Here is a 24,826-nt window from a genome sequence, read left to right as displayed (position 1 = left end):
TAACAGATTTTCTACAAAAGTACAAGGCCATAGTCCCAATGCATCCAGATGAGAGAAAAATCCTACTACCCCTTGGGGGAGAGGACAGTGAGCCAGTAGCATTCTAATGCATCACTTGTAGGAGGGCAAATTATAGTCACCAACCAAGAGGATACATTACACTTACCCAGTTAGAGTCACACAGCTCTACCTTTAAGTACCTGCCTTAGAGAAAATGTGTCCCTGTGTGCCATTCACAAGGATATTGATTAGGGTTTGGGTGCTGCTGATTTTAGAGGTTTCAGGAAATTCTGAAGCGTAAGGCAAGAGAGGGCATTTGTGTGGAAAACACACTGGAAAAAGCTGGGTGGAGATTGCAAGTTAGGTGGGGTGGGCACTGCCTGGGACTTGAGAAGTCCTAGTCTCACTCAGCCACAGTCCCCACTGGTTTTCACAGCCAGAAGTTATGAGAATTTCTTTCCTTGGCTCTGGAACCCTGGGCTGGGGTGCCCTGTGTGGGGCTGGGAACCCTGACTCCTCAGGGGGGACCTCTGCAGCAGAGCCCCCCTCCTGACTTCTGTCTGCCACACGTGGATGTGAGACCAGCTCTTTTCATGTCTCTGAGTCTCAATGTGGCTTCTTCTTTACACCCTTAGTTGTAGGACTTCTATTCACCTAGAACACAGGAAGTTCTGGATGACGTTTTTCTGTAGTTTAGCTGTAATTCTGATGAGGTTGATAAAAGTGTCTGTGGTTTCTGTTTCACTTTGTTGTTTATGACTTGTTTATTTCCCTTGTCCTCCAGATAATCCTTGCATCATGTGACATCATTTCCTTCTTTATAAATGAGTTTTATTTTTCAATGCAGTTGACATCAAATATTATATAAGTGTCTGGGTCACAACATAGATATTAAAAATTTATTCTTTAAATTTTTTACCACTTTCCCTCATTGTTGCATCTCATTTTCTCCAGTTTGGATCTTTGCTCTTCTAACTGAAATACATCACTGAATTTTATTGCTTTCACCAAGTGTGAAAAGATGAAAATATCTAAAGCTTTCTTCTCTAGAAATGTCTTATTTCAGTCTCATTTGTTTTATCAAGGAACTATAAAACACTTTCTTTTTTTCAATTAAAGTGTGTGATTCAACTCCTCAGAGAGAAAAAATGTCCCTTGTGGTTAAGGCTCTCTCCCCAGGAATGTGTTCTCTCTTCTGGAGACACAATCTCACTGAGTGAGCTGTGAGGAGACACAGGTTCCCACTTAGGGACTCGCCCAGCTGACACCTTCACCTTGTCCTTTAAAGCTAATGGGGCCAGTGCACAATCTTCACTGACAATCTGCTCCTGAAAGGTGTGTCCCCACTGTCGTCTGGTGTCCTGTTTGTTATGAGGACATCCGGTCTCAGCAAGCTTGTGACTATGGTGATTTGCATTTCCTCTATGAAGTAATTTTAGGAATTTTTAGGACCTCAGGTCAGTCCTTCATGATTTTTTTTAGTTGAAATTCACATTAAAACAAAATTAATCATTTAAAATTTTTTTATTGACTCATTTGAGTGGTGGAGGAGAGAGAGAGAGAGAGAGAAACTTCGATTGTTGATCCACTTACTGATGCATCCATTGATTGCTCCCTGTGTGTGTCCTGACTAGGGACCAAGCCCACAACCTTGGATATTGGGATGATGCTCTAACCCACTGAGTGACCCAGCCAGGGCCTAAAATGAACCATTTCTGATGCGTAAAATTGGGTGTAGGATACATTCTTGTGTTTTTATTTGAACTTCATTATTTTCATTAGGCACAAAAGGTCAAGATACAGATTTCATTTTTATATGTCTGCTTCCTAACACTAGATTAGTCTTTCTTCATCTTGGTAAAATGTTTGGTTGTTACCCTCTTGAGCTGTTTCTAAATGTCACACTTACTTCTTTCTTTCTGACACCATACATATAATGTCCACCTTCCTCGCTCTAGTCCCTGAGTACCTTCAGTCCCCATATCTGGTCTCCCTATGCTGCATTCTGGACATTTCCTCTATACTGTACTTCACTGTCACAAATGGCCCTTCAGCTCTGTCTCATCCTTGATGGGAAGAATTATTTTCATGTGTCCATCTATTGGGTTTTCTCATCTCTAAGATTTATAACTCATATGTTCATCTATATAAAACAATTCATATTACTGACTCAGAATTTGAATCCTCCCTTTATTTTTCAGGTATTTACACGTGATCATCTTCCATTACTCTCATATTTCCTACTGACACTCTTTCATTGTGTGTGACAGTTCCCAGTGTCAGTAGACGGCATCCATAGCACTGTCTATCACCATGAAGATTTCTCCACTGTCCACTCTTGTAGAAGTCTCTCCCCTCACACACCTGATCTCCCACAGTTTCTTAGGGGCTCTTCTGAGAGTCAGGCTGACCAGGGGCTGTGGCAGCTGCCCCTGCCCCATGTTCTCTACTCTCTCATACTCAGCATCTGCTCAGCGTTCTGCTCTCCAGGGCTTGTCCAATGGGAGCCTCACACACACAGACAGGACAGACACCCATGGGTAACATACTGGACTAAGTCTGTGTCAGTACATACAGGAAAAAATGCTCACTGCTGACCATGAACTTGAGTAAGTGGGCAGAGACATCCCAGAGCTCACACAGAAACATCGGGCAGGGACCTCACTAAAGCCTTTACCTGCTCCCTGACTCCCTTTCCTGTTAGGACCTGAAGTCCCTCTCTGTCCACTTAGGGAGATCTCATCCCTATGACTCATGGATAGTCCTGGTCACTAGGGGACACTCAGTTTCAGTCTCTGTTCCCTACTGTGGTTCCCTCTCCTTTTGGGGAACTTTCATTTCTCTTTCCTGCACATGTCTGTGCCTATATATGTTAGAGCTGTTATGAGTAGCTGTGCTTGGTATTCAGAGGAGACAAGGTCTCCTGTGGGTGCTACAATCCTGCCCTTGACCCTGGATACCTTGATCCTCTTATGTCCCAGCCCACTCACATCATCATCTGTCTGGAAATGGAAGTCTCCCTCCCATGAATCAGCACCACTGACCCACCCCCTCTGTGGGGACTGGGCTTTGTGACTATAGGATTCAGATGAGGAAACTGGGCATCAGAGACAGGACTTTAGCACACAGATCACTTGGGCAATGGTTGATGGTTATTTAAATAAGTAACTGCTGTAAGTAAAAATGAGGACTCTAAGCCAAATCAATGTCCCCTGAAGGTTAAAGGTAGGAAGAGCCTCAGCATGAGGAGGCTTGAACCAGGAAACAAGGGGCACTGAGGGGGCAGGGATCACTCAGAGGCTTGTCCCCAGGAAGGTGGGTAGGTGCTGTAGCTAAGAAAAAATAAGAAGTCTGTGAGGGCGGCTGGGATAGAAAGAAGACCTCACTCTGGGGCCAGGGGAAGGGGCGTGTGTCCTTCCCTCACTTCCCTGTGTCTGTCCTTTGTGCTCATTGTCACAGTGACACTTGCCTGAACTGCACAGTGATGAGGAGACTGTGTCTCTGCTGAGCTGAGCTCTGCAGGCACAGGGACCCCCGTCTTCCTGGCATGTCTTCAGGGCCTGGGGGACCACTGTCCATGGGCAGGATGCCTAGGGAGGGGCTAATGGTTGGGCTGAGGGTGAAGGAGACCTCATGGAGGAGGACCTAGAAGGCCATGTTCTGGGTCACCTCACCTGGAAGGGTTGCCTCAGGAGTCTGAGCATCTATTTCTGCCTCCACCATGGGAATAAGGGTCAGACTCCTGAGGAGACACGGTCTCTCTTTCTGCTCAGCTACTGACGTGACAACCTCGTGATAGGGACAGCCAGCCTCCCAGTGACCACACCCTGTGAGTCTGTCTACCCTCAGGGCTCCGTGGTCTCTTCCTTCTGCACAGCTGAGTTCAGAGAGGAGACACCATGCCCCACACCCTCTCGGCCCTGCTCTGCCTGGGTGAGATGTGAGGGGAGGGGAAACCCTGCTCTGTCAGGACCCCAGGACTTGGGAGGCTCCCTGGGAGGAGGGTTCTGGTTAGGACTCAGAGAAAATCTCTCACAGGGACTCTCTTGCAGGGCTGAGCATGGGCCTGAGGACCCCAGTGCAGGCAGGTGAGTCTGTTGCCAAGGCTCTCACATGTTACTCCCCACTGGGGACCTGTCCTTGGAAGTTGAGGATGAAGCACTGCATTTTTGGGATGATAGATGAAGGACATCTGAGATGTTGGGGGCTGAGAGATGGGCACTGGGGGTAAGGAATGTTCAGACTCAGCCTTTCATTTCTTTCAGGAACCCTCCCCAAACCGACCCTCCCCAAACCAACCCTCTGGGCTGAGCCAGGCTCTGTGATCCCCTGGGAGACCTCAGTGGCCATCTGGTGTCAGGGAATCCTACAAGCTGAGGAGTACCATTTGTATAAAGATGGAAGTTCAGAGCCCTGGTTCAAACAGAAGCCACTAAATCCCGGGGACAAGACCAAGTTTCCCATCACACAGATGACAGAGCGGTCTGCAGGGAGATATCAGTGTTACTATCTCAGCCAACATGTCTGGTCAGAAAGCAGTGACCCCCTGGAGCTGGTGGTGACAGGTGAGAGGACACTCAGGGTTCCTGGTCTCACGCTCTGCCCTCAGGAAGGGGGACTTTCTTCAGGGGTCTCCCCCTCACCCAACTGTGCCCTGGGGGGGGGGTGAGGGATGTGTGAGCTCCATTTAATATGCTGCCCCCTTCTGTCCTAGGCATATTTTACTACAAACCCAAACTCTCAGCTTTGCCCAGCCCTGTTGTGACCTCAGGAGGGAACATGACCCTCCAGTGTGGCTCACGGCAGGATCCTGACAGGTTCATTCTGACTAAGGAAGGAGAAGACAGGCTCTCCTGGACGCTGGACTCACAGCAACACCCCAGTGGGCAGTTCCAGGCCCTGTTCCCTGTGGGCCCCATGATCCCCAGACAGAGTGGGACTTTCAGATGCTATGCTTATTACAGGCACACCCCCCAGCTGTGGTCACCACCCAGTGACCCCCTGGAGCTCCTGGTCGGAGGTGAGTCCCATACTGTTCCCATCCATGAGTGAGGCACCAGACAGGTGATTGGGAGGGGAGCCCCATGTAAAGGGTGGGGTGAGAGGAAGCCCACAGGGGCTCCTTGTCCACAGAAGAAGACTGAGGAGATTGAGCCTCTCCGAGGATCTAATGTCACTCAGATATTCAAGGTCAGGCTAGTGTCTTGGGGCTCTGGGTGTCAGTAGGTAGAGATTTCAGGGGAGCCATGGGGCTCCAGGGTCTCTGATGGTTTGCCCTTCACCCCAGCCCAGTGAGTCCTGTCCAGGGGTAAGGGAGGCAGGTGACAGGTGAGGTGGTCATAGTGGAGGGAGATGTTGGGAGACCAGCTAAACAGAGGAGCAGCCCAGCTCATGTCAGCAGAGGGCAGCCTCTGCCCTCCACTACCCAACCTGGGCATATGACCTGTGGTTGGGATGCAGTGGCAAAGGCTGCCATGGTGCCCTGGGGTCAAGATGTCATCTAGTTTCTGGCCCCAGAGCTCCTGGTTTCAGTTGAGCCACCCCTGGACCTGTCCTTTCTGGCTGCAAGGTCACTTGCGGGCCCTGTCCTCAGGAAAGTCTAAGGCATGATGGGAGTGCCAGGTGGCTCCACAGAGAAGGGTCATCCTGTGAGAGGTGGAAGCACGCGGGCATGTCCCACCTGTGAGAGGTGGAAGCAGGTGGGCATGTCCCACCTGTGACACCTCCTGACCCTGCAGGCTCAGACAGTACTGAGCAAGGGAGGGAGATAGCCTTGCTGGACCATAACACCAAGAGGCAAGTGAGAGTGGACTGGAGTCAGAGGATGGAGTCCCAGCCCACTGCCTTCTGGTGTCTCCATCTCAGAACCAGAGCAGCGCTGCTCTCCAGACACACACCCCACAGGCAGGACCCCTAGGATAGAGGGCAGAGTGTGTGTGGACTCACCTGCCCAGGGAGGTGAGCTCTGAAGATCTTTCCCCACCTGAGTAAAGGAGAGCTGCCTCACTAGGAACCACAGGGGCATGCCCATTTCTGACTTTCTGCGTCACCTGAAAAAGTGGCAACTTCTCCTGGTCCCGCCCTCTCTAGGCCTGTCCTGCTTGTCCTACTAACTGGGACCTTGTACAGATGAAACAGCTCAGGGAGACAGGTGTGTGGGGGAGCAGGTCCACCCAGCCTGTGGACTCAGCTTAGCAAGCAGAAGCCTTCATATCAGGGAGACTGTGAGGATTAGGAAATTCCAATTGAGGGTGCCAACTTTCTGCTGCCACACTGAATCTGTGGGATTTTCCACCAAAAGCCTAAGCCCCTGAATAGTTTGCCTGATGTCAGTTTGCAGAATTTGGTGTCCAAGTCTGTCTTGTAATACAGGGAAGATAGCTGGGCTATGGAGGAGGAGACGTCAGGAGGTCTGGAAAGAGGACAGTTAGACTCTGCCTCGGCACCTCATTTCCAGAGACCTTTAGTGGACTCACCAACCTGTATGGGTGTCCCTGAACCCTCCCAGAGCAGGGCAAAAGGTGGCTTGGGCCAAGGTGGGGCTGCTGTGGGGGATGGTGGAGTCCCCTCTGGACACTCTCCTATGGGGAGAAGTGCCCCCACCTGTGGACATCACTCTGCACGCCCCTGGGCTCACCTGGAGGCCTTAGCACTCAGTGCTCACATGAGACTCAGGTTAAGTGTAGGGGGCTATGGATGGCTGATGAGGAACTGGGGGTTCCTGTCCAGATACGTTGTGAAATTCATGTCTGCTTTCTACATGTCTGCCCACACCTCTGTCATGGCATGTTTTCTGAGAAATGTAAAGCAATGCTTCTATATATAAATTTAAGTTATAGATATTTCTGACTTTAAAAAGGTAAATCTACTCCTATTTTCACAGTGGTTATGTTAAATTGATCCCTTTATTATGAAAAGTAACCTTTTGGCCTGGCTACTGTGGGTCAGTACATTGAGTGCCAGCCTGCAAATCAAATGGTAACTGATTTGATACCCAGTCAGGGCACATGCCTGGATTGTGGGTCAGGTCTGCAATAGGGGGCACTCAAGAGGAATCCACACATTTATGTTTCCCTCTCTTTCCATTTCAAAAATAAATAAATAAATAAATAAATAAATAAATAAATAAATAATTTTTAAAAGAAAAATAATATTTTATTAAAAGGAAATTAAAAAATAAAGATGCTTTACAAGATTTGTTTTAGACTTTAGATACATTTTGAAGTATTTTTCATAAAATTGTCCATACATACAGCTCCAGAATTATTCGAGTACCCCATTTATATCTGTGTGTATAAATGAGACTAACCCATTGAGCCTTAGTCCTCAGCTGCTGAACAAATATACACTTTCATCTCCACAAGAGTGATCTTGGATGGTTCAGTCTCCCACAGTGAACAGGGGGATTAGAAGAATGTCCTCTGTTCTGTAACGAGAGACCACATTTCTCACCAAACATGAATTCTTGGGGCAAAGCCAACCTATGTCCCAAGGCTCAGGAGCAAAGTCTGCACTCAGAAGTCCTTGGGAGACTGACAGGACCCATGACAGCAGACAGGACCCTCATACCAGAGAGAGGGTCCACGAAGTGGTTGGAAACACTCACATCATGAGGAATGTGTGAGTTTTGAGAACAATTGGCTTGAGTGGCATCTACTCCTCACGTGTCCACGTCTTTATGGTTTTCAAGGAGCAGCTGACACCATCAGCTCATCACACAACAGCTCAGATAACAAGAGCAGTGAGTAGGAGAATCCTCAGTTGTGGGGCTGGGTGCAGAGGGTCCTGTCTGTCAGGGTCAGACTAGTGTGTTGGGTGGGCATCCAGGATCTGGGGGATGACTCTGTCTGCTATGACCTCTGTAACATCTTTGTCCACATTTCCTAGACTCCCACCCCCAAGGCTACACAGTGGGAAATCTCATCCACATGGGCATGGCTCTGCTGGTGCTGGTGGTCCTCGGGGTCCTGCTGTTTCAGGCTCGAGACAGTGAGAGAATGGCCCAGGCTGCCACCAAGACCTGAACACAGAGGTAAAGGAGCACTGGTCAGAGTAAGAACCTTGGAAATGAAGTCATGTCTTCACAAGGTTGTGGAAGATAATCTGGGACATGCTGTGTGATCTGTATTAAGCACACTGCAGGTGGAGTACCCTTTAGTCATATGCAGGAGGAGAAGGTCTAGATACTTCTTCCATTTAATTCAGCCCATCCTTTCCCGACCACTGTTGAGTCATGTGACCGGTTCCTACCTTTCCCATTTCAGTTAAATTAGTGTTGATCCCACATGGCATGGTCACGTCCATACCTCCCTGCACTTTCAGTAAACTTGTTCTTCTGTATTTCTAATTACAGCTTCCTTGATGTTCATATGAAGTGCCCATCCACTCAGTTCACAGCATGCATTCTATTTTAATGAACCCATGAGCTGGCATCACAAACATTCAGCCCACCAGAGATAAATCTCAAATGATGCCCTAGTGCCCTCTCTGGACCCCATGTGCCCTCATCTTTCCTCAGATGGCACCTGTGGACTTTCCCTAAGAACCTCTTCACTCGGAATCAAGGCTATTGTTGTATCCTTGGAAGCAAAAATATTTACATTGCTTTTTTTGGAGAGGTAGAAGAAAGACAGAGATATATGGATGTGAGAGGAATATGAATGTTAGAAATGAACATTGATTCATTGCTTCCCATATGTGCCTGGAGAGGGGATGGAAATTGCAATCTAGGTATGTGCCCTGACTGGGAATGAAAACCACAAACTTCTGGTTATGGGACGATGCTCCAACCAACTCAGCCACACCAGCCTGGGGTAAATCAAACCATTTTTGTTTGAAGGGATCAGCTGAGTTGCACTGCCTGAGAACAACCCATTGTTAAAAACACAGTGTAGTGTACAAATAATGTGTTAGAGAATTGTACATTGAAATCTACATAATTTTATTACTGATTAACTGAATTCTACTTAATAAAACACTGGTTTTTGGCATTTTCCCATTTCTGGTATGTATGTTTTCTTTGTGGCCAACTTGGAGGTACCTCTGTGAGGTTCTGATGCAGAGTTGGGAAGTGACTCACAAACTGACTTTCACAGACTGTACAGGCCAGTGTGGGACACCAGTCACACCAGTCTGACAGCCTCAGAGTGCACCTAAGCTGCCTGCCCTTTTATGTGTAAGGCTATTTCTACTTTAGTGTTGTAACTGATTTTCCATGAAAGCAGAGACCACAGTCCCAATGCATCCAGGTGAGATGCCGAGGGGAAAATGCTACTATCCCTTGGGGGAGAGAACAGTGAGCAGATGGAATTCTAATGCATCACTTGTAGGAGTGCAAATTATAGTCACCAACTTAGTGGATACATTACACTTACCCAGTTAGAGACACACAGCCCTACCTTTAAGTACCTGCCTTAGAGAACATGTGTACATGGGCAGCATTCACAAGGACATTGATTAGGGTTCAGGTGCTACTGCTTTGAGAGTTTTCAGGGAAGTGTGAAGTGTGAGGCAACAGAGGCCACCCGTATGGAAAAGCCACAACAGAAAGCTTGGATGGGCTTCTGAGTTGTGTGTGGTGCAGTCTCAGAGAGTCACCACAGTGTTAGGAAGAATGTTATCCAGGTAGATAGAGACTCAGATATAGCACTTGCCTGCAAGCTGTGTAGGGAGGGCCCATCAAAGAAACCATATCCTGTGTCAGTACCTCTGTTGGCAGAAAGTTGCCCCCCTACCTCTTGCCCTGAGGCCAGACAACTCAGTTCATCCTTGTGTGTCCCTGCTTTCTTTCAAGCTGCTTCCCCAGGCCTGGAGCTCAGAGGGGGTGAGTCTGAGTAAGTCCATGCGTGGTTCCTATCAGTGGAAGTTCCTGGGACTCCAGCCATCCCCTGACTCAACAGCTCTCTCTCCTGACTCTTGTCTGCCACATATGGGTGTGGGAGCAGCCCGTTTTATGTCTCCTAGTCTCCATGTGACTTCTTCTTTGCACCCTTAGCTGTGGGACCTCTGTTCAGCTAGAATTCAGGAAGTTCTGGATGATGTTTTTTCTGTAGTTCAGTAGTAGTTCTGATGGGGTTGACAAGTCTGCATGTGGTTTTTGTTTTGTTTTGTTGTTTTGTGATTGTTCCTTTTACTTGTCCTTCAGATGCATCCATGTAGCATGTGACCTCCTTTCCATCTTTTATGATAAGTTTTACTTCTCAATAAAGTTGACATCAAATATTATATAAGTGTCTGGGTCACACCATAGATTTAAAATGCATTTTTTAATTATTTTTTGCCACTTTCCCTCACTCTTGCATGTCACTTTCTCCAGTTTGGTGTCATTGTTCTTCTAACTGAATTATATCACTTTCTATTCCTTTCACCAAGTGTGAAAATATGAAAATATCTAAAAACTTGCTTCTCTGGAAATGCCTTTGTTTCAGGCTCATTTGCTTTATCAAGGAACTAGAAAACACTTTACTATTCCAGTTAAAGTGTGTGATTCAACTCCTTGGAGAGAAAACAGACAACAGACTTCTGGCTCTCTTCCCAGAAATCTGTTCTCTCTCCTGGAGATGCAGCCTCACAGGGTGGGGTTGGGAGGAGACACAGGTTCCCACTTAGGGACTGGCCTGGCTGACATGTTCACCTTGTTACTTAAAGCTAATGGGGCTCAGTGCAAAATCTCCACTAACAATATGCTCCTGGAAGGTGTGTCCCCACTGTTTTCTGGTGTCTTCTTTGCTATGAGGAAGTCTGGTCCCAGCGAGCTTGTCACTATGGTGATGTGCAATTCCTCTAGAAAATAATTTTAGGACATTTTAGGACCTCAGGCCAGCCCTCTATGATTTTATTTTTGAGTTAAAATTCACATTAAAATAAAATCAACCATGTAAAAATATTTTTTTATTTATTGATTTGAGGGGTGGGGCAGAAAGAGAGAAAAAGCCATCGCTTGTTGATCCACTTACTGAGGCATCCACTGCTTGCTCCCTGTGTGTGTCCTGACTGGGGACCAAGCCCACAACCTTGGATATTGGGATGATGCTCTAACCCACTGAGCAACCCAGCCAGGGCCTCAAATGAACCATTTCTGGTGCATAAAATTGGGTGTAGGATATGTTCTTGTGTTTTTATTTGACTTTCATTATCTTTGTTAACCACAAAAAGTGAAGATACACATTTCATTTTTATATACCTGCTCCCTAACACTAGATTGGTCTTTCATCATCTCAGTAAAATGTTTGATTATTTATCTCTTGACCTGTTACCAAATGTCACACTCACTTCTTTCTTTCTGACACCATACATATGATGTCCACCCTCCTCACTCTAGTCCCCAAGCACCTTCAGTCTCCACTTCTGGTCTCTCTGTGCTGCATTCTGGAAATTTCCTCTGTATTGTACTCCATTGTCATAAATAGCCCTTCAGCTCTGTCTCATCCTTCATGGGAAGAACTATTTTCATGTGTCCATCTATTGGGTTTTCTCATCTCTAAGGTTTCTAAATCATTATGTTCACCTACATAAAACAATTCATATTATTGGCTCAGAATTTGAATCTTGCCTTTATTTTTTAGATATTTACACCTGATCATCTTCCATTGGTCTCATATTTCTTACTGACTCTCTTTCATTGCATGTGACAGTCCCCAGTGTCAGCAGACGGTGTCCATAGCACTGTCTGTCACTATTAGGATTTCTCTACTGTTCACTCCTATAGGAAGTCTCTCCCCTCACACACCTCATCTCCCTCAGATTCTCCGGGGCTGTCCTGGAAGCCAAGCTGAGCAGGGGCTGTGACTCCCTATCTCCTGCCACTCTCTCTCTCTCAGATTCAGCATCCACTCAGCGTCCTGCCCACCAGGGTGATCCAATGGGAGCCTCACACACACATGGGACAGACACCCATGGCTGACATACTGGACTCAGCCTGTTTCAGGACACATGGGGAGACTGCTTACTCCTGACCATTAACTTGGGTGAGTGGGTAGAGACATCCCAGAGCCTCCACTGAAACATGGGGCGGGAGCCACATTTCCAGCCTTCATCTGCTCCCTGCTCCCCTTCCCTTGAGGATCTGGGGTCCCTCTCTGTCCACTCGGGGGGATTTCCTCCCTATGACTCATGGATAGTCCTGATTACTGGGCCCAATCAGTGTCAGTCTCTCTTCTCCACTGTGGTTTCCTCTCTATTTGGGAACATTTCTCTTTCCTTCACGTGTCTGTGCCTACATACTTTAGAGCTGTTGCGAGTAGCTGGGCTTGGTATTCAGAGCAGACATGGTCTCGAGCGAGTCCAATAGTCTTTCCTTGGCCCTGGACATATTGATCCTCTCATGTCCCAGTCCACTCACGTCTTCATCTCATCTGGAAATGGAAGTCTCCCTCCCATGAACCAGCACCACTGACTCACAACCACTGTGGGGACTGGGATTTGCAGCAGCATTATCCAGAGTCCCTCAGGGGGACTGAGGCAGAGATAGGACATTACCAGTCAAGGACACATGGACATTGGATGATGAGTATTTAAGTAAACATCTGCTTTAAGTAAAAATCAGGACTGTAACCCACATCAGTGTCCCCTGAAGCTTGAAGGCAGAACCACAGCATGAGGAAGAGACTTGAACCAGGAAATAAGGGGCACTGAGCGGGCAGGGATCACTCAGAGGCTTGTCCCCAGGAAGGTGGGTGGACTTTGTTGCTAAGAAGAAATGAGAAGTGGGTGAGGGTGGCTGCGATACAAGGAAAGCCTCACTCTGGGGCCTGAGGAAGGGGTGTGTGTCCTTCCCTCACTTCCCTGTGTCTGTCCTTTGTGCTCATTGTCACAGTGACGCTCGCCTGAACTGCACAGTGAAGAGGAAACCATGTCCCTGCTGATCTGAGCTCTTGCAGACACAGGGACCCCATCTTCCTGAAGCACTTCCAGTGCCTGGGTGACCACTGTCCATGGGAAGGACCCACAGTGAGGGGCTGTTATGTGGGTTAAGGGTGAAGGGATCTGGTGGTAGAGACTCTAACCTGGGAGGCTGTGCGCTGGGTCACCTCACCTGCAAGAGGTGTCTCAGGAGGCTGAGGATCTATTTCTTCCTCCATTACAGGAATGAGAGCCAAACTCCTGGTGAGACACTGTCCCCTTCCTGAAGGGCTGCTGACGTGACAACCTCGTGACAGGGGTGGCCAACCTCCCAGTCACCACACCCTGTGAGTCTGTCTACACTGAGGACGCTGTAGTGTCTTCCTTTTGCACAGCTGGGTTCAGAGAGGAGACACCATGTTTCCCACCCTCACAGCCCTGCTCTGCCTTGGTGAGATATGAAGGGGGGAGGGGCCCTACTCTGTCAGGACCCCAGGACTCAGGAAGCTCCTGGGGAGGACAGTTTTGCCCAGGATTCAGAACAAATCTTTGACAGGGGCTCTCTTGCAGGGCTGAGTGTGGGCCTGAGGACCTCTATGCAGGAAGGTGAGTCTGTCCCCAGGGCTCCCAGGTGTCACTCTCCACTGGAGACCAGTCCTTGGAAAGTTGGGGATGAGGAACGCCAGTTCTGTGATCACAGATGGACATCAGAGATGTTTGGGGCTGAGAACTGGGCACTGGGGGTAGGAAATGTACTGACTCAACCCCTCATTCCTTCCAGGGACCCTCCCCAAACCTACCCTCTGGGCTGAGCCAAGTTCTGTAATCCACTGGGGGAGCTCAGTAACCATTTGGTGTCAGGGGATCCTGGAGGCTAAGGAGTACCATCTGGATAAAGAGGGGATCTCAACACACTGGGACAAACAGAAGCCAGTGGATCCCGGGGACAAGGCCAAGTTCTCCATCACACAGATGATAGAGCACACAGCAGGGAGATATCAGTGTTCCTATCTCAGCGCCACTGGCTGGTCAGAGCGCAGTGACCCCCTGGAGCTGGTTGTGACAGGTGAGGGGACAACCAAGGGTCGCAGCCTCAGGCTCTGCCCTCAGGAAGGGGGATGCTTTCAGGGTTCTCCCACCACAGCCCAGCCCTGGGAGACATGAGGGAGGTATGAGCCCCATTTAACAAGCTACCTCCTTCTCTCCTAGGATTCTACAGCAAACCCATCCTCTCAGCCTTGCCCAGCCCTATTGTGACTTCAGGAGAGAGTGTGATTTTCAAGTGCCGCTCAGAGGAGGGATACGGCAAGTTTGTTCTGACTAAGGAAGGAGAAGACAGGCTGTCCTGGACCCTGGACTCACAGCGACACTCCAGTGGGCAGTTCCAGGCCCTGTTCTCTGTGGGCCCTGTGACACCCACCCATAGGTGGACATTCAGATGTTATGGCTCTAACAGGAATAGACCCCAGGTGTGGTCACCACCCAGTGATGCCCTGGAGCTCCTGGTCTCAGGTGAGGAATTCCCATTCTGGTCCGATCCATGGATTTAGTCTCCAGAGTTTCCTGGGGCTCTTGATGTGAGGGGAGCCCCTTGTGAGAGGTGGGGTGAGGGGAGTACGGGGGTTTCTGGGCCACAGACAGAGAGACAGTGGGACCTGGGGGCCAGTCCAGGAGGGTCCATGGGAGGAGCAGCCTTGTCACTGCTGTCTGTTCCCTGCAGGTGGCTCAGGGAAGCCCTCCCTCCTCACCCAGCAGGGACCCATTGTGGCCTCTGGACAGAACCTGACCCTCCAGTGTCACTCTGACTTCGGCTATGACAGATTTGTTCTGTCCAAGGAAGGGGGACAGGACCTCCCCCAGAGCCCTGTCCTGCAGCTCCAGGCTGTGCTCTCTCAGGGTGACTTCCCCCTGGACACTGGGACCAGCTCCCACGGGGGCCAGTACAGGTGCTATGGTGGATACAGCCTGTCCTCTGAGTGGTCGGCCCCCAGTGACCCCCTGGACATCCTGGTGGCAGGTGAGGAGCTAGGGGGTTCAGTCAGGGATACAGTGTCTGCTCAGGCTCTCTGGAGGTCTTGGGTGGTAATTTCCAGGACCAGAGGTGTGGGGACCTCAGGGAGAGAAGGAGACAGCTCAGGGGATGGGAGGGGAGGGGGAGTCTCACAGAAAACAGAGACAGACAGAGAGGAGGGTCCTAAGAGCCTGGTGACTCTCAGGTAAGAACTAGGTGACAGCAGCCACTCACCCACGCCCCTCTCTCTAGGATGGCTCCCTGACACACCCTCCCTCTCAGTGCAGCCAGGCCCCACAGTGGCCTCAGGAGAGAAGGTGACCCTGCTGTGTCAGTCACAGAGCCTGAGGGACACTTTCCTTCTGACCAAAGAGGGGGCAGCCGATCTCCCCCTGCGTCTGAGATCACAGTCTGGAGCTCAGCAGCACCAGGCAGAGTTCTCCCTGGGCCCTGTGACCTCAGCCCAGGGGGGTACCTACAGGTGTTACAGTGCAAACCACAACAGCCCCTACCTGCTGTCACATCCCAGTGAGCCCCTGGAGCTCCTGATCTCAGGTGAGATCCCTGGCACTGTTCTCTCTGTGTTCACTCAGTTCAGGACACTGTCCCTAGGAGATTTGGGGACAGAAATAAGTGAGGAGTGCAGGAGGCTCCACAGAGGGGAGTCCAGCCCCTGAGAGATGGAGAGACACAGAGTCTCCCAACCCCGAGCCCCCTATTCTGAATCTCAGCAGAAAGAAAGAGCAGGAGGGTGGAGTGAGAGGTGTGAGAGGTGAGGAGAAAGATGATTAGACTGAGCAGAGAGGACAGATCCCCTCCCCCACTCCCCTCCTGCATCTTCATCTCAGAGTTGGAGGCCCTAGGGTCCCAGCCTCCAGTGGACCCTCTTCCAGAGAGAGCAGCTTCACCTCCCCTGGGTGTGCAGCTCTGCAGGCCCCTGTGCTGCCCTGGACCCTCCAGCACTCAGTGCTCACCTGAGAGTGAGGAGGGGCTATGCCAGACTGAAAAGGAACTGGGGGCTCCCACCCACACTGAGGGCTCCCCTGTCTGCTCTGTGGTTCTGGTGCTCTTGTCTGTTCCTGCTCTTTTCCCAGGACTTTCTGTGCAGTGTGTCAGTATACAGAGTAACATATATTTACATTATATGGCGTCAACCCTCAAATGTTTATAATGCTATTCCTATTTTCATAGAGAAGATTAAATTCAGGCATTTGTTGCAGGGAATTACTTCTTGTTATTATTAAGTTTTTGTATTACACACATTTCAAATGAGGTTTTAGTGAACTTCAGAAGCACTTTGATGGGTATTTGTGAAAGTGAGTAAATTTCCACCCAACTTTCAGAACTGCACATCTAATAATGTAATTTGTGTGTAAGCTGTTTGATTCCTTTATACAATCTGAATAGTAGTATGTACATGTAGGAAAGCTATTGGTTTGGGCATGTTTATTTTATAACCAGTATAGCTTCCTAAAATTCTCTCCCTTCAGATTGTTCTTCAGTTGATGTCACTGATACAATGAGAAAATTATAATAATGATAATGATGATTGAAAGGTAAATTCACTTTTTCCAGACTGTACAGCTGTTTGTCTGACTCCAGATTCCACATGATAAAATGACCAAGTAAAATATTCCACAGCTTTACCTCTGAAAACAGTTTTATTCATAGCCCAAATTATTTCAAAGCAAAGTCATTACAATGTCTGCATTTTACATTCAATGACCTATTCACCTTTATTTCAATATGTTTTCTGATTTCCTTAGAGTTTTATTAGCAACAGATACACGTCTCCTAAAAATTATCTTGCTTTCTTATTTATAACTACATGAGACACATTACAAAGGCTTCCTACTTTCAACCACTTGGATATTAATGCAAATGAATAACATTTATTGTCCATGTGCATTTTCCAAATGGTGTGAGCTGATACTGAGAATTTTGCATGGACCTGTGAAATTAGAATAGAACGGAATCATTTTTTACATCTTGTTTTCAATATCAAAATGGAGAAGCAGATTCCCATAGTTTCCTAGTTTTGGTGCTTTCAAAAGACAATATTTTGGGGCAATTTCTCTGTTCCTCAAAGTGTGAATACCACAACTGTGGGCTTCCTTGGTTGGCAGGGTTGATAAGCAGTGCATGGAGGTTGTGTTTTGGGGTAAACATGACAGGATTAACCATCCATCCATGAAATCTTGCCAGAATTCCCAGAGTTTGTCTGAAAGGAGAGAGAAGATGATTAGCCTGCCCCTTCTGGGCCCCTGACTTGACCTCTGACCCCATGTTCCAAGGCCCATAGTCCCCATTCCCCTTCTCCTCTGCCCCCTCCCTACATCCCACAGAGGAGAAGTTATTCCCTATTGAAGACCAGACTAGACACTTCTGGGGACCTGCCTCCTTATGACCTGCTCTGGGTCTTGAGTCTCAGACTGAGCACAGAACAACCAGCTCTAAATTGTTCCTGAACTGAGACCATTTTTTTCCCTGATCCTGAGCTTTTGTGCACAGCTCACTCTTGTCATGGCAGCTGGGAGCCAGAGCTGGATCAGACGTCCCAGGAATGCTGACATCAAGGGGAGGGGAGAGCCTGGGGGGACACCAGAGTCCTGGAGATTTGGGGGTTCCTGATGATGCTGACCTTTGTTTTCACATTTTGCAGCCTCCCAACCCCAAGACTACACAGTGGAGAATCACATCTGCATGGCCATGGCTCTGCTGGTCCTCATGGTCCTTGGGGTGCTGCTGTTTCAGGCTCGAGACAGCAAGAGAATGGCCCAGGCTGCAGTCAGGACATGAACACAGAGGGGACAGGGCACCATTCAGAGTGGGGGGAGCATGAAGCCCATCTGATGACACAGGAGGTGGGGAAGGACAGTCTGGACCACAGGTGGGAAACTGTCTGCTGATGTGTCTAGGGGAGCAGACATGGCAGATGAGGTTTGGGGACAGGAAACGTGAGCCGTGTTCCTGTGGAGACACCACCTCCTTCCCACTGTGGAGCTGTCCCTGCTCATCCTCACTGACTCCCCTTGACTGTCCCTCTGTTCTCAACCCTGTGACCTGAGGGGCCGCCCCACATGGCTGGTTTGGGTTCACATCTACACACCCATTCATGCTGGATCCCACTCATTTAAACAAAACCTGCTGTCTTCATAACCCGGGGGCTTTTTTAAACCATAAAAACAAAGTACCAACATCTGTCACCTGGTGGGTGAATGTCAACATTCTGCAGCTAAATGATAGAGGCCACAGAGAAAAGATCACATTTTCTGTGACTGCGTTTGTATGAAGTGTCCAGGAGGAGGAAACCCACAGAGACAGGAGTCAAGTGGGCTTGTCGGGGGCTGACGAGGTGGAAGGATGGGAGACTGACAGCTTTGTGCTATATGGGTGAGGTGTAAGACAAATTTCTTATTAAAACCAGATAAAATTGTGGTTCAGACACTGTGTATATTGGATTCTAGTGAATTCTATATTTGAAAATTCTCCATTGTATGTTACATGAATTTATGCCATTAGAAAGAAATGTAAGTAAAGGGCCATGGTTCCCTGTGGATCCGTTTTGCCTTACAAGTGGCCCCACATCCCCAGGCAGTTTCATGGGAGGCAGGACTCCCACCAGGTCCAAGGTGCCCTCAGTGTTTAGTGCTCAGCCTTAACCCCTGATGGGATTCCCACCTTCACTCCTGAGTGTGGTGAATCCCAGGACAAGCAGCATCCTTCCTGTCTCCCCTCAGTCTGGACTCACCTACCATTCAACCAAGGATGCCCTGTAGCTACTGATGCCCCCTGATGGCTAGGGGGGGATACATACGCTGCATCCAAGTAGCCCTTGCACCCACAACTCCCTCAAGCCCATGTCTTAATCAGGCCCAGAAATGACACAGATGGAGCCTCTTCATGTCTCAGGCTCCACTGATTCTCAAAACACCTGTGAGACCTGAGCTTCCACCCTTGTCTGCAGTGAGGGAAAAGGGAGAGCGGAGGTTTCTGGCTCAGAACTATCAATAATGCTTCCCCTTGTCTTAGATGAAAACCTGTGAATTGTCTGCAACTGGTGCTTCTGCCCAGCACATGGAGATAGAGTCACCAGCGTCAGATGCAGGGTTACTTCTCACAGAGAAGGGCAGTGAGGAGTCAGACATGCTCAGGGGTCTGGATGGGAGGGATGGAGAGAAGGTCTCCTGCTCACAGAGATGAGGAAGTCAGAGAGAGGAAGTGTGAGGGAGAGACCAAACCACACTCCAGGTCAGGACAGTGGGTGGCTCTTACAGTGGGTCAGGTGACCATGTTGTATTTCACTCCCCAAGCCTCCAGCCCCTCAGTGGGTGGTCATTCCTAGGACAGTACCATTGGCTCCTCAGACCACCCAGGCAGAGATCAGACAAACCCTCAGCTCTTCCTTCTCTTCCTACCACATGATAAACACACCTACAACTCTGACCCTGAGCCTCTCTTTCTGAGACCCAGTTCCCCTCCACAGTCACACTAAGATGAAGACCCAGGACATCATGTGGGTGCAACCTCATCAGCCACCTCTCTGGCCTCCTGAGGACCCTCCTTCCCAGCTGAGGGTTTTACTCTGATGCACCTGAACTTACCTGTCATTGACCCTCCCTGTACAAAGCCTTTCTGCAGGTCTCCACCTTGCTTTAGAACATCCAAGTGGGTCCACCTGACCCTCCACGTTGTTAGGGATCAGGGTGAGCTAAACTCTCCATCCTAAGCAGAGACAACTGGTCCTACAAAGCAGACCCTTCCCAGTGCCCACCTCCCCTCCCCAGACTCACACACCTTGGTCATGGACACACTGGGCTTGTCATGGGTACCCCTGAGCCAGCCTGCTCTGTGCAGACTCCACTGTACATCTCCTAGACCAAGACTCACAAAGAAGTCTTCCAGCACTTCTCACTCAACTCGACACACACTTTTGAGTTAGGGATTCCTTAAGATTTCATAAGAAAGCCTCACAAACCACTTAGAATGCTGATTAACTCATCAACGGGTATTCGATGGTGTTGGAGTTTTATCACTGTTTATTATCCACAAATCTTACTACAGTCTATTCCCACACAGTGGTATCATCTGAAAAATACCCATCTGCTCACATGGTTTTTTACTGAGTTCTTTTCTGTAACTTTAAAGATCAAACCCAATAGTGCCTGCAGGGAGCAGAGGCCCTGTGTGACCAGGACACCACACAACTTGGTGACTTATGACTCTTAGGATAATCACCCTCTTTCTGGTCCATGGTGATGTCCTCTCACCCGCCTGGGCTGGTCCTGTGCTGGACAGGGCACCTGCTCAGTAAACATTAGCCAGATGCCAGAATGGAGAAAGGCCAGAAGAAACTTTGCATTTACATTGTCTCAGGAAAAGGAAGCGAATTGCTTATGGTAACGTGGGCTGTAAATCAGGCAGAGTCAGAAGTTTGACAGGAACTGGGCTGCTCCTGAGTCCTCCCTGGCATCCTCTGCCCTCATATTCTGGGAAAGGAGTCACCCTCTGGACTTGGGTATCACATGAGGTGGAGGCAGCACCTTTGGGGTCTGCTGAGACTGAGATCTGGTCTGAAATGTGCCAGAACCTGCTGTCTACTCCACCACCCATCAGGGAGGGCAGGTTGCAGCTGAGGAAGAAACTGTGACTTCTCACACAGAGACGGGACCTTGGTGTCCTGTCTGCCCTGCAGGGCTCAGGGACACTTTATGTCATCTGCCCCCCTGGGAACCCTAGCAGACAGCGTAATAACCCTGACCTTCATTGCTCTTCTCTGTCTTGGTGAGTTCTGGGGAAAAACGGAAGGTAGGCTCTTCTGCACTCCCAGATCTAGGACTCAGGAGTGTCAGAAGGGGCAGAAATCCTAAGGAGAGAAGACATCAGCTCAGCAGGGGCCCAGACCAGGCCTGGACCTTCTGTGTGAGGGTGAAGGATAATCTCACAGGGACTCTCTTCCAGGGCTGTGTCAGGGCCCTTGGGACCAGGTCCAGGCAGGTGAGTGCTCCCTCAGAGCTCCTGTTTGATCACGATGATGCCCTTGGGCAGCTGGGGGACACACAGTGGGTCTGGGCTGATGGTAACCAGTGTGGGAGTGTCCTTGGAGTCACAACTGGGGAACAGAGGGGACAAGGACACCCCTGAAACTGCAGGTCTGATTCCTTTCCAGGAGTTCTCCCCAAACCCTCCATCTGGGCTGACCCAGGCCCCAAGGTCAGACAGGGGAGCCCTGTGACCATCAGGTGTCAGGGGTCTCTGCAGGCAGATGGCTACATTTTCTATAAAAACAAGGGTTCTTCACCCTTGGATAAGAGAATCCCACAGGCCTCCAGCAACAAGACCTGGTATCTCATTCGGTACATGACCTCTGAGCAAACAGGGCTATACCAGAGTGCACATAGCACTGGGGACATGCTGTCTTAGAGGGGTGATATGCTGCTCCTGGTGGTGACAGGTAAGGGGGAAACCAGGTCTCCTCTACACTGTGGGCTCCTGTCAGAGGCTGAAGGGGGCAGAGTGTGGCTTTAGGGGGGCCTCACCCCTCATAGGACACACCTGGTGAATGTGGAGTGGTGGCCCCCTTTAACTCAGATCCTCCTTCTCCCTCAGGAGTGGACAGCGCACACTCCCTCTCAGCTCATCCAGACCCAGTGGTGGCCTCAGGAGGGAACGTGTCCCTCTTGTGCAGCTCACAGTCCACACAGGGCCTTTTCCTTCTGCTGATGGAGGGAGGTGCTCAGCAGCCCCAACGCAGGAATTCAGAATGGAATTCCAATGCTAGGAAGTGGCAGGCTGTCTTCCCTGTGGGCCCCGTGAGCTCCTCCCATGGGGGAACCTACAGATGCTATGGTTTTGCCAGCTACAACCCCAATGTGTGGTCACACCCCAGTGCTGCTCTGCACCTCGAGGTCACAGGTAAGGTGGCCCACACTTGGCTTCAATTCTTTCCTGGGCCCCAAATTTCTGATCTAAACCTGCCTAGTAAAGCCCTGGGGGTTGTGGGGTCACTGACAGGGGTTTACTGGGGACAGAACCAGAGGAAGGAGACTTAGAGAGGGACAAGTGAGAACTCTCCCTGCAGCCCCAGTGGGGAGTGGGTATGTGTGTCCCCTGAGTGACAATGACCTTCTCCCCAGGTGTGTACAGGGAGCCCTCCCTCTCAGCCAAGCCAGGCCCCCTGCTGCTGCCTGGAGACAGTCTGACCCTTCAGTGTCACTCAGAGCCTGGCTTTGGCAGATTTGCTCTGACCAAGGATGAGGGGAAGACACAGCATCTCCATGTGCAGCACAGCCCCCGCTTCACTTGCAGCCCTGTGTACCTTGCCAACAGGGGCCAGTACAGGTGCTACAGTGGACACAACCTTTCCTATGTGTGGTTGGCCCCCAGCGCCTCCATGGACATCCTGATTGCAGGTGAGGAGCCCTGCCCTGCCCTGTCCTGACTGTGTTCCTTGGGGCTCTGGCCCGGGGTCACCTTGGTGGTGATGGGCTCCATAATAGGGTCCTGAAATAGAGGCTGAGAGGACTGAAGTTTTGGGCAGGGATGGAGGGATGGGCATGGAGATAAAAGTTGCCCGCCAGAGGGACTGGGAGGAGCTGAGAGGGGTCACAGGCAGTGTCCCTGGGGAAGGACATGGTCCCTCAGCTCAGGGTCAAGGGCATAGGGAGAGAGGTTACTCTGCACATCACAGCCCTCCTCTCCCCAGGAATGGACAGGAAACCCTTCCTCTTGGCCCTCTGTGCCCTTGGGAGTAAATGTGACCCTGCAGTGTTGATCTGAAGACAGGGCTGACACCTTCCACCTGCACAGGGAGGGGTCCCTGCATCCTCCCCAGCAGCTTCATCTGCAGGACATGGCTGCCCTCTTTCAGGCCAACTTCACCATCAGCCCTGTGATCTGGGCCACAACGGGACCTACAGGTGCTACAGCTCACACACCTCCTCCCCCTTCCAGCTGTCAAAACCCAGTGACCCCCTGGAGCTCCTGGTCTCAGTGAGGATCCCCTCCCTACCCCTGTGTCCTCGTGGTCAGTTTAGGACCCTGTCCCCATGGGACCTTTAGGCTGCATATGGAGTGAGGGGGTCACCAAAGGAGGGTCAGCATGAGGGGACTCTAACCTCCCAGAGGGATAGAAAAGCATAGCTAACCCACCCCTGCCTCATCCTCATCATTACATCTGAGGCTCAGACAGTTTCCAGGGGCCCAGGGAGGCTAGAGATGCCTTAGGCTGAGCAAAGGGAGAAGCCAAGGACACCCATCCTGATCCCTTCCTTTTTGAGTGCCCATGGCCTCACCCAGACCCCAGGGTGAGCGTGGTGATTAGCAGAGGACTTGCTTCCAAAGAGAACCAGATCCCCTACTCTTGCACACTTGTATCCCAGGGAGCCTTGGGGCCAGACAGTGATGCTTGGGGGGATCATGGGGCCCTCAGGGATGTGAGGTTGAAAGGTGACAGGTCCTTTGGTCATGGGGGAGGGAGATACTGTGGTCCCACTTAGGGGAGGGGCACCAGGCTCAAGTGGGGAGAAGGCAGCTCCCACCCCTCATCCTTATTTTGACCACCAAAAGGCTCTGAGGATCCCACCATCTCCCCCATGAGACAAGACCATAGAGCTATGTGAGGGTCTGTGTGGGAAGGTGGTGGGTGTGTCCAGGGGGACAGGAGCTGAGTCCTGTGTAAGTTCAGGCTCCTCTGGAGGCTCTGACTTGGACACGCCCTTCCCCTCTCTGTGCCTCAGTGTCTCCAAGTGGAAAAGGGGAGAATTGTGGCCCAGAGCTTAGATTGCCTTTCAGTCTGACTCTGACTTCCTGGGAGGGGGCCTCACAAGGAAGCCCCCCAGTACATGATGTTATGAGGACTGTCCCCTCTATAGCAGTGATGATGAAAATATACAAAGAGGGACACACAGGAAAAGGGTCCGAGACAACCAGGTCCTTTCTGTCAGCTCAGAATTAGCTCAGAGGAGGGAATAAGGGCTGGAGTCAGACCTGGTTCAGGTCCCAGCTCTGCTGCTCCTGCTGTGGGGCCTACGGTCCCTTCTCTTCTCTGAAAGTTGGGTTCATGTCTGTCCATCCCTGGTCCCCTCCTGCTCACAGGCCTATGGTGACATTAGGTGACATAAGGGGCCTCACAGAGCTCAGGAAGACAGACCTTCCAAGGGGGCATCAGGTTCACCACACACCAAACACCCCTCTCGTGTTCCGGCTGTGCTAAGGGCAGGTAATAAGGAAGGACTCTCAGGTCCAGGTGAGATAGGACAGGCCCTTGCAGATGAGGAGCCCAGAGCTCAGAGCTGGTGTCCACCTGGGGCAGCAGAAGGACAGCTAAGGAGACCCATATCCAGGGGTCCAGTCCCAGCCTTGTCCTGGACAGGCTAGGTGACCTGGGGCATGTGGCTATCCTCTCTGAGCTGCAGTGGACTGAGTTGAGGGTCAACCATCCCTGGTGCACAAGGGTTGAGGAGTTAGAAGAAATAAACAACAGACCCCAGCAAGTGCTTTGCACAGAGTAGGTGTTCATTAAATGGCACCTTTGGCTCATTCATGACATCACTCCAGCCCAAGGTCTCCAATGGTACTGGAACATACTAATCGGAGTCTCAGTGGCCTTCACCCTGCTGCTCTTCCTCCTCCTCTTCCTCCTCCTCTTCCTCCTCCTTAGACTCTGGTGTCAGAGCAAAGTCAGGACACTGGGTGAGTAGAAAAGGGGTGACTGGGTCACACGAGAGAGGGGCTCAGAGCACATGCTGCAGGAAAATAAATAGGTGGGGAAGGGCAGCTGAGAAACAGATTTCTCCAGAATCTCCAATCAGAAAATCTAGAATGAAAAAACTCACCATCAGCACAGATGTGCAAAGTGAGGTGGTCTTTAATCATTTTCAGTCTCCTGAAACATGAAACATACACACAAGCATGTTAAGGTTTCCTTCTTTACTCTGGAGCCACATGGGAGGAGGAAGAGAGGTCGTCCCGACC

At 50.2% G+C, this 24,826-nt stretch overlaps 2 protein-coding genes, 1 long non-coding RNA gene and 1 pseudogene across 5 annotated transcripts; 3 read left to right on the top strand and 1 right to left on the bottom strand.

The window, feature by feature from the left end:
- LOC114510963 overlaps positions 1–24,826 on the top strand; it is a 133,413-nt pseudogene that overhangs the window by 40,903 nt on the left and 67,684 nt on the right.
- Positions 3,780–24,434, top strand: LOC114510678 (leukocyte immunoglobulin-like receptor subfamily A member 6). Of its 3 annotated transcripts, none has more exons than XM_036012654.1 (7): positions 3,780–3,933; positions 4,053–4,088; positions 13,622–13,906; positions 14,050–14,352; positions 14,561–14,857; positions 15,139–15,406; positions 24,410–24,434. In XM_036012654.1, the coding sequence occupies exons 1-6, from the start codon at positions 3,900–3,902 to the stop codon at positions 15,381–15,383; spliced, it is 1,200 nt and encodes a 399-aa protein (XP_035868547.1). In that variant the 5' UTR covers positions 3,780–3,899; the 3' UTR covers positions 15,384–15,406; positions 24,410–24,434. The 3 variants fall into 3 exon arrangements, with proteins under 3 accessions (XP_035868547.1, XP_035868546.1, XP_035868548.1); XM_036012653.1 differs by lacking the exon at positions 24,410–24,434 and adding an exon at positions 17,514–17,714 and having other exon boundaries at positions 15,104–15,406; XM_036012655.1 differs by lacking the exon at positions 24,410–24,434 and adding an exon at positions 17,514–17,563.
- LOC118497644 (leukocyte immunoglobulin-like receptor subfamily A member 5) lies at positions 4,235–8,064 on the top strand. The gene is made up of 4 exons (XM_036012750.1): positions 4,235–4,565; positions 4,715–5,020; positions 5,739–5,800; positions 7,875–8,064. The coding sequence occupies exons 1-4, from the start codon at positions 4,235–4,237 to the stop codon at positions 8,022–8,024; spliced, it is 849 nt and encodes a 282-aa protein (XP_035868643.1). The 3' UTR covers positions 8,025–8,064.
- Positions 13,272–22,237, bottom strand: LOC118497613. Its single transcript, XR_004900152.1, has 4 exons — positions 22,154–22,237; positions 19,626–19,630; positions 17,233–17,236; positions 13,272–13,281 (listed from the first exon to the last, which is right to left on the bottom strand). It is a non-coding gene; the product is annotated as an uncharacterized LOC118497613 (long non-coding RNA).

The sequence above is a fragment of the Phyllostomus discolor genome, chromosome 12 (assembly GCF_004126475.2).
Source record: "Phyllostomus discolor isolate MPI-MPIP mPhyDis1 chromosome 12, mPhyDis1.pri.v3, whole genome shotgun sequence".
NCBI classification, from domain to species: Eukaryota; Metazoa; Chordata; class Mammalia; order Chiroptera; family Phyllostomidae; genus Phyllostomus; species Phyllostomus discolor.
This window is presented reverse-complemented; position numbering and strand designations above follow the sequence as displayed.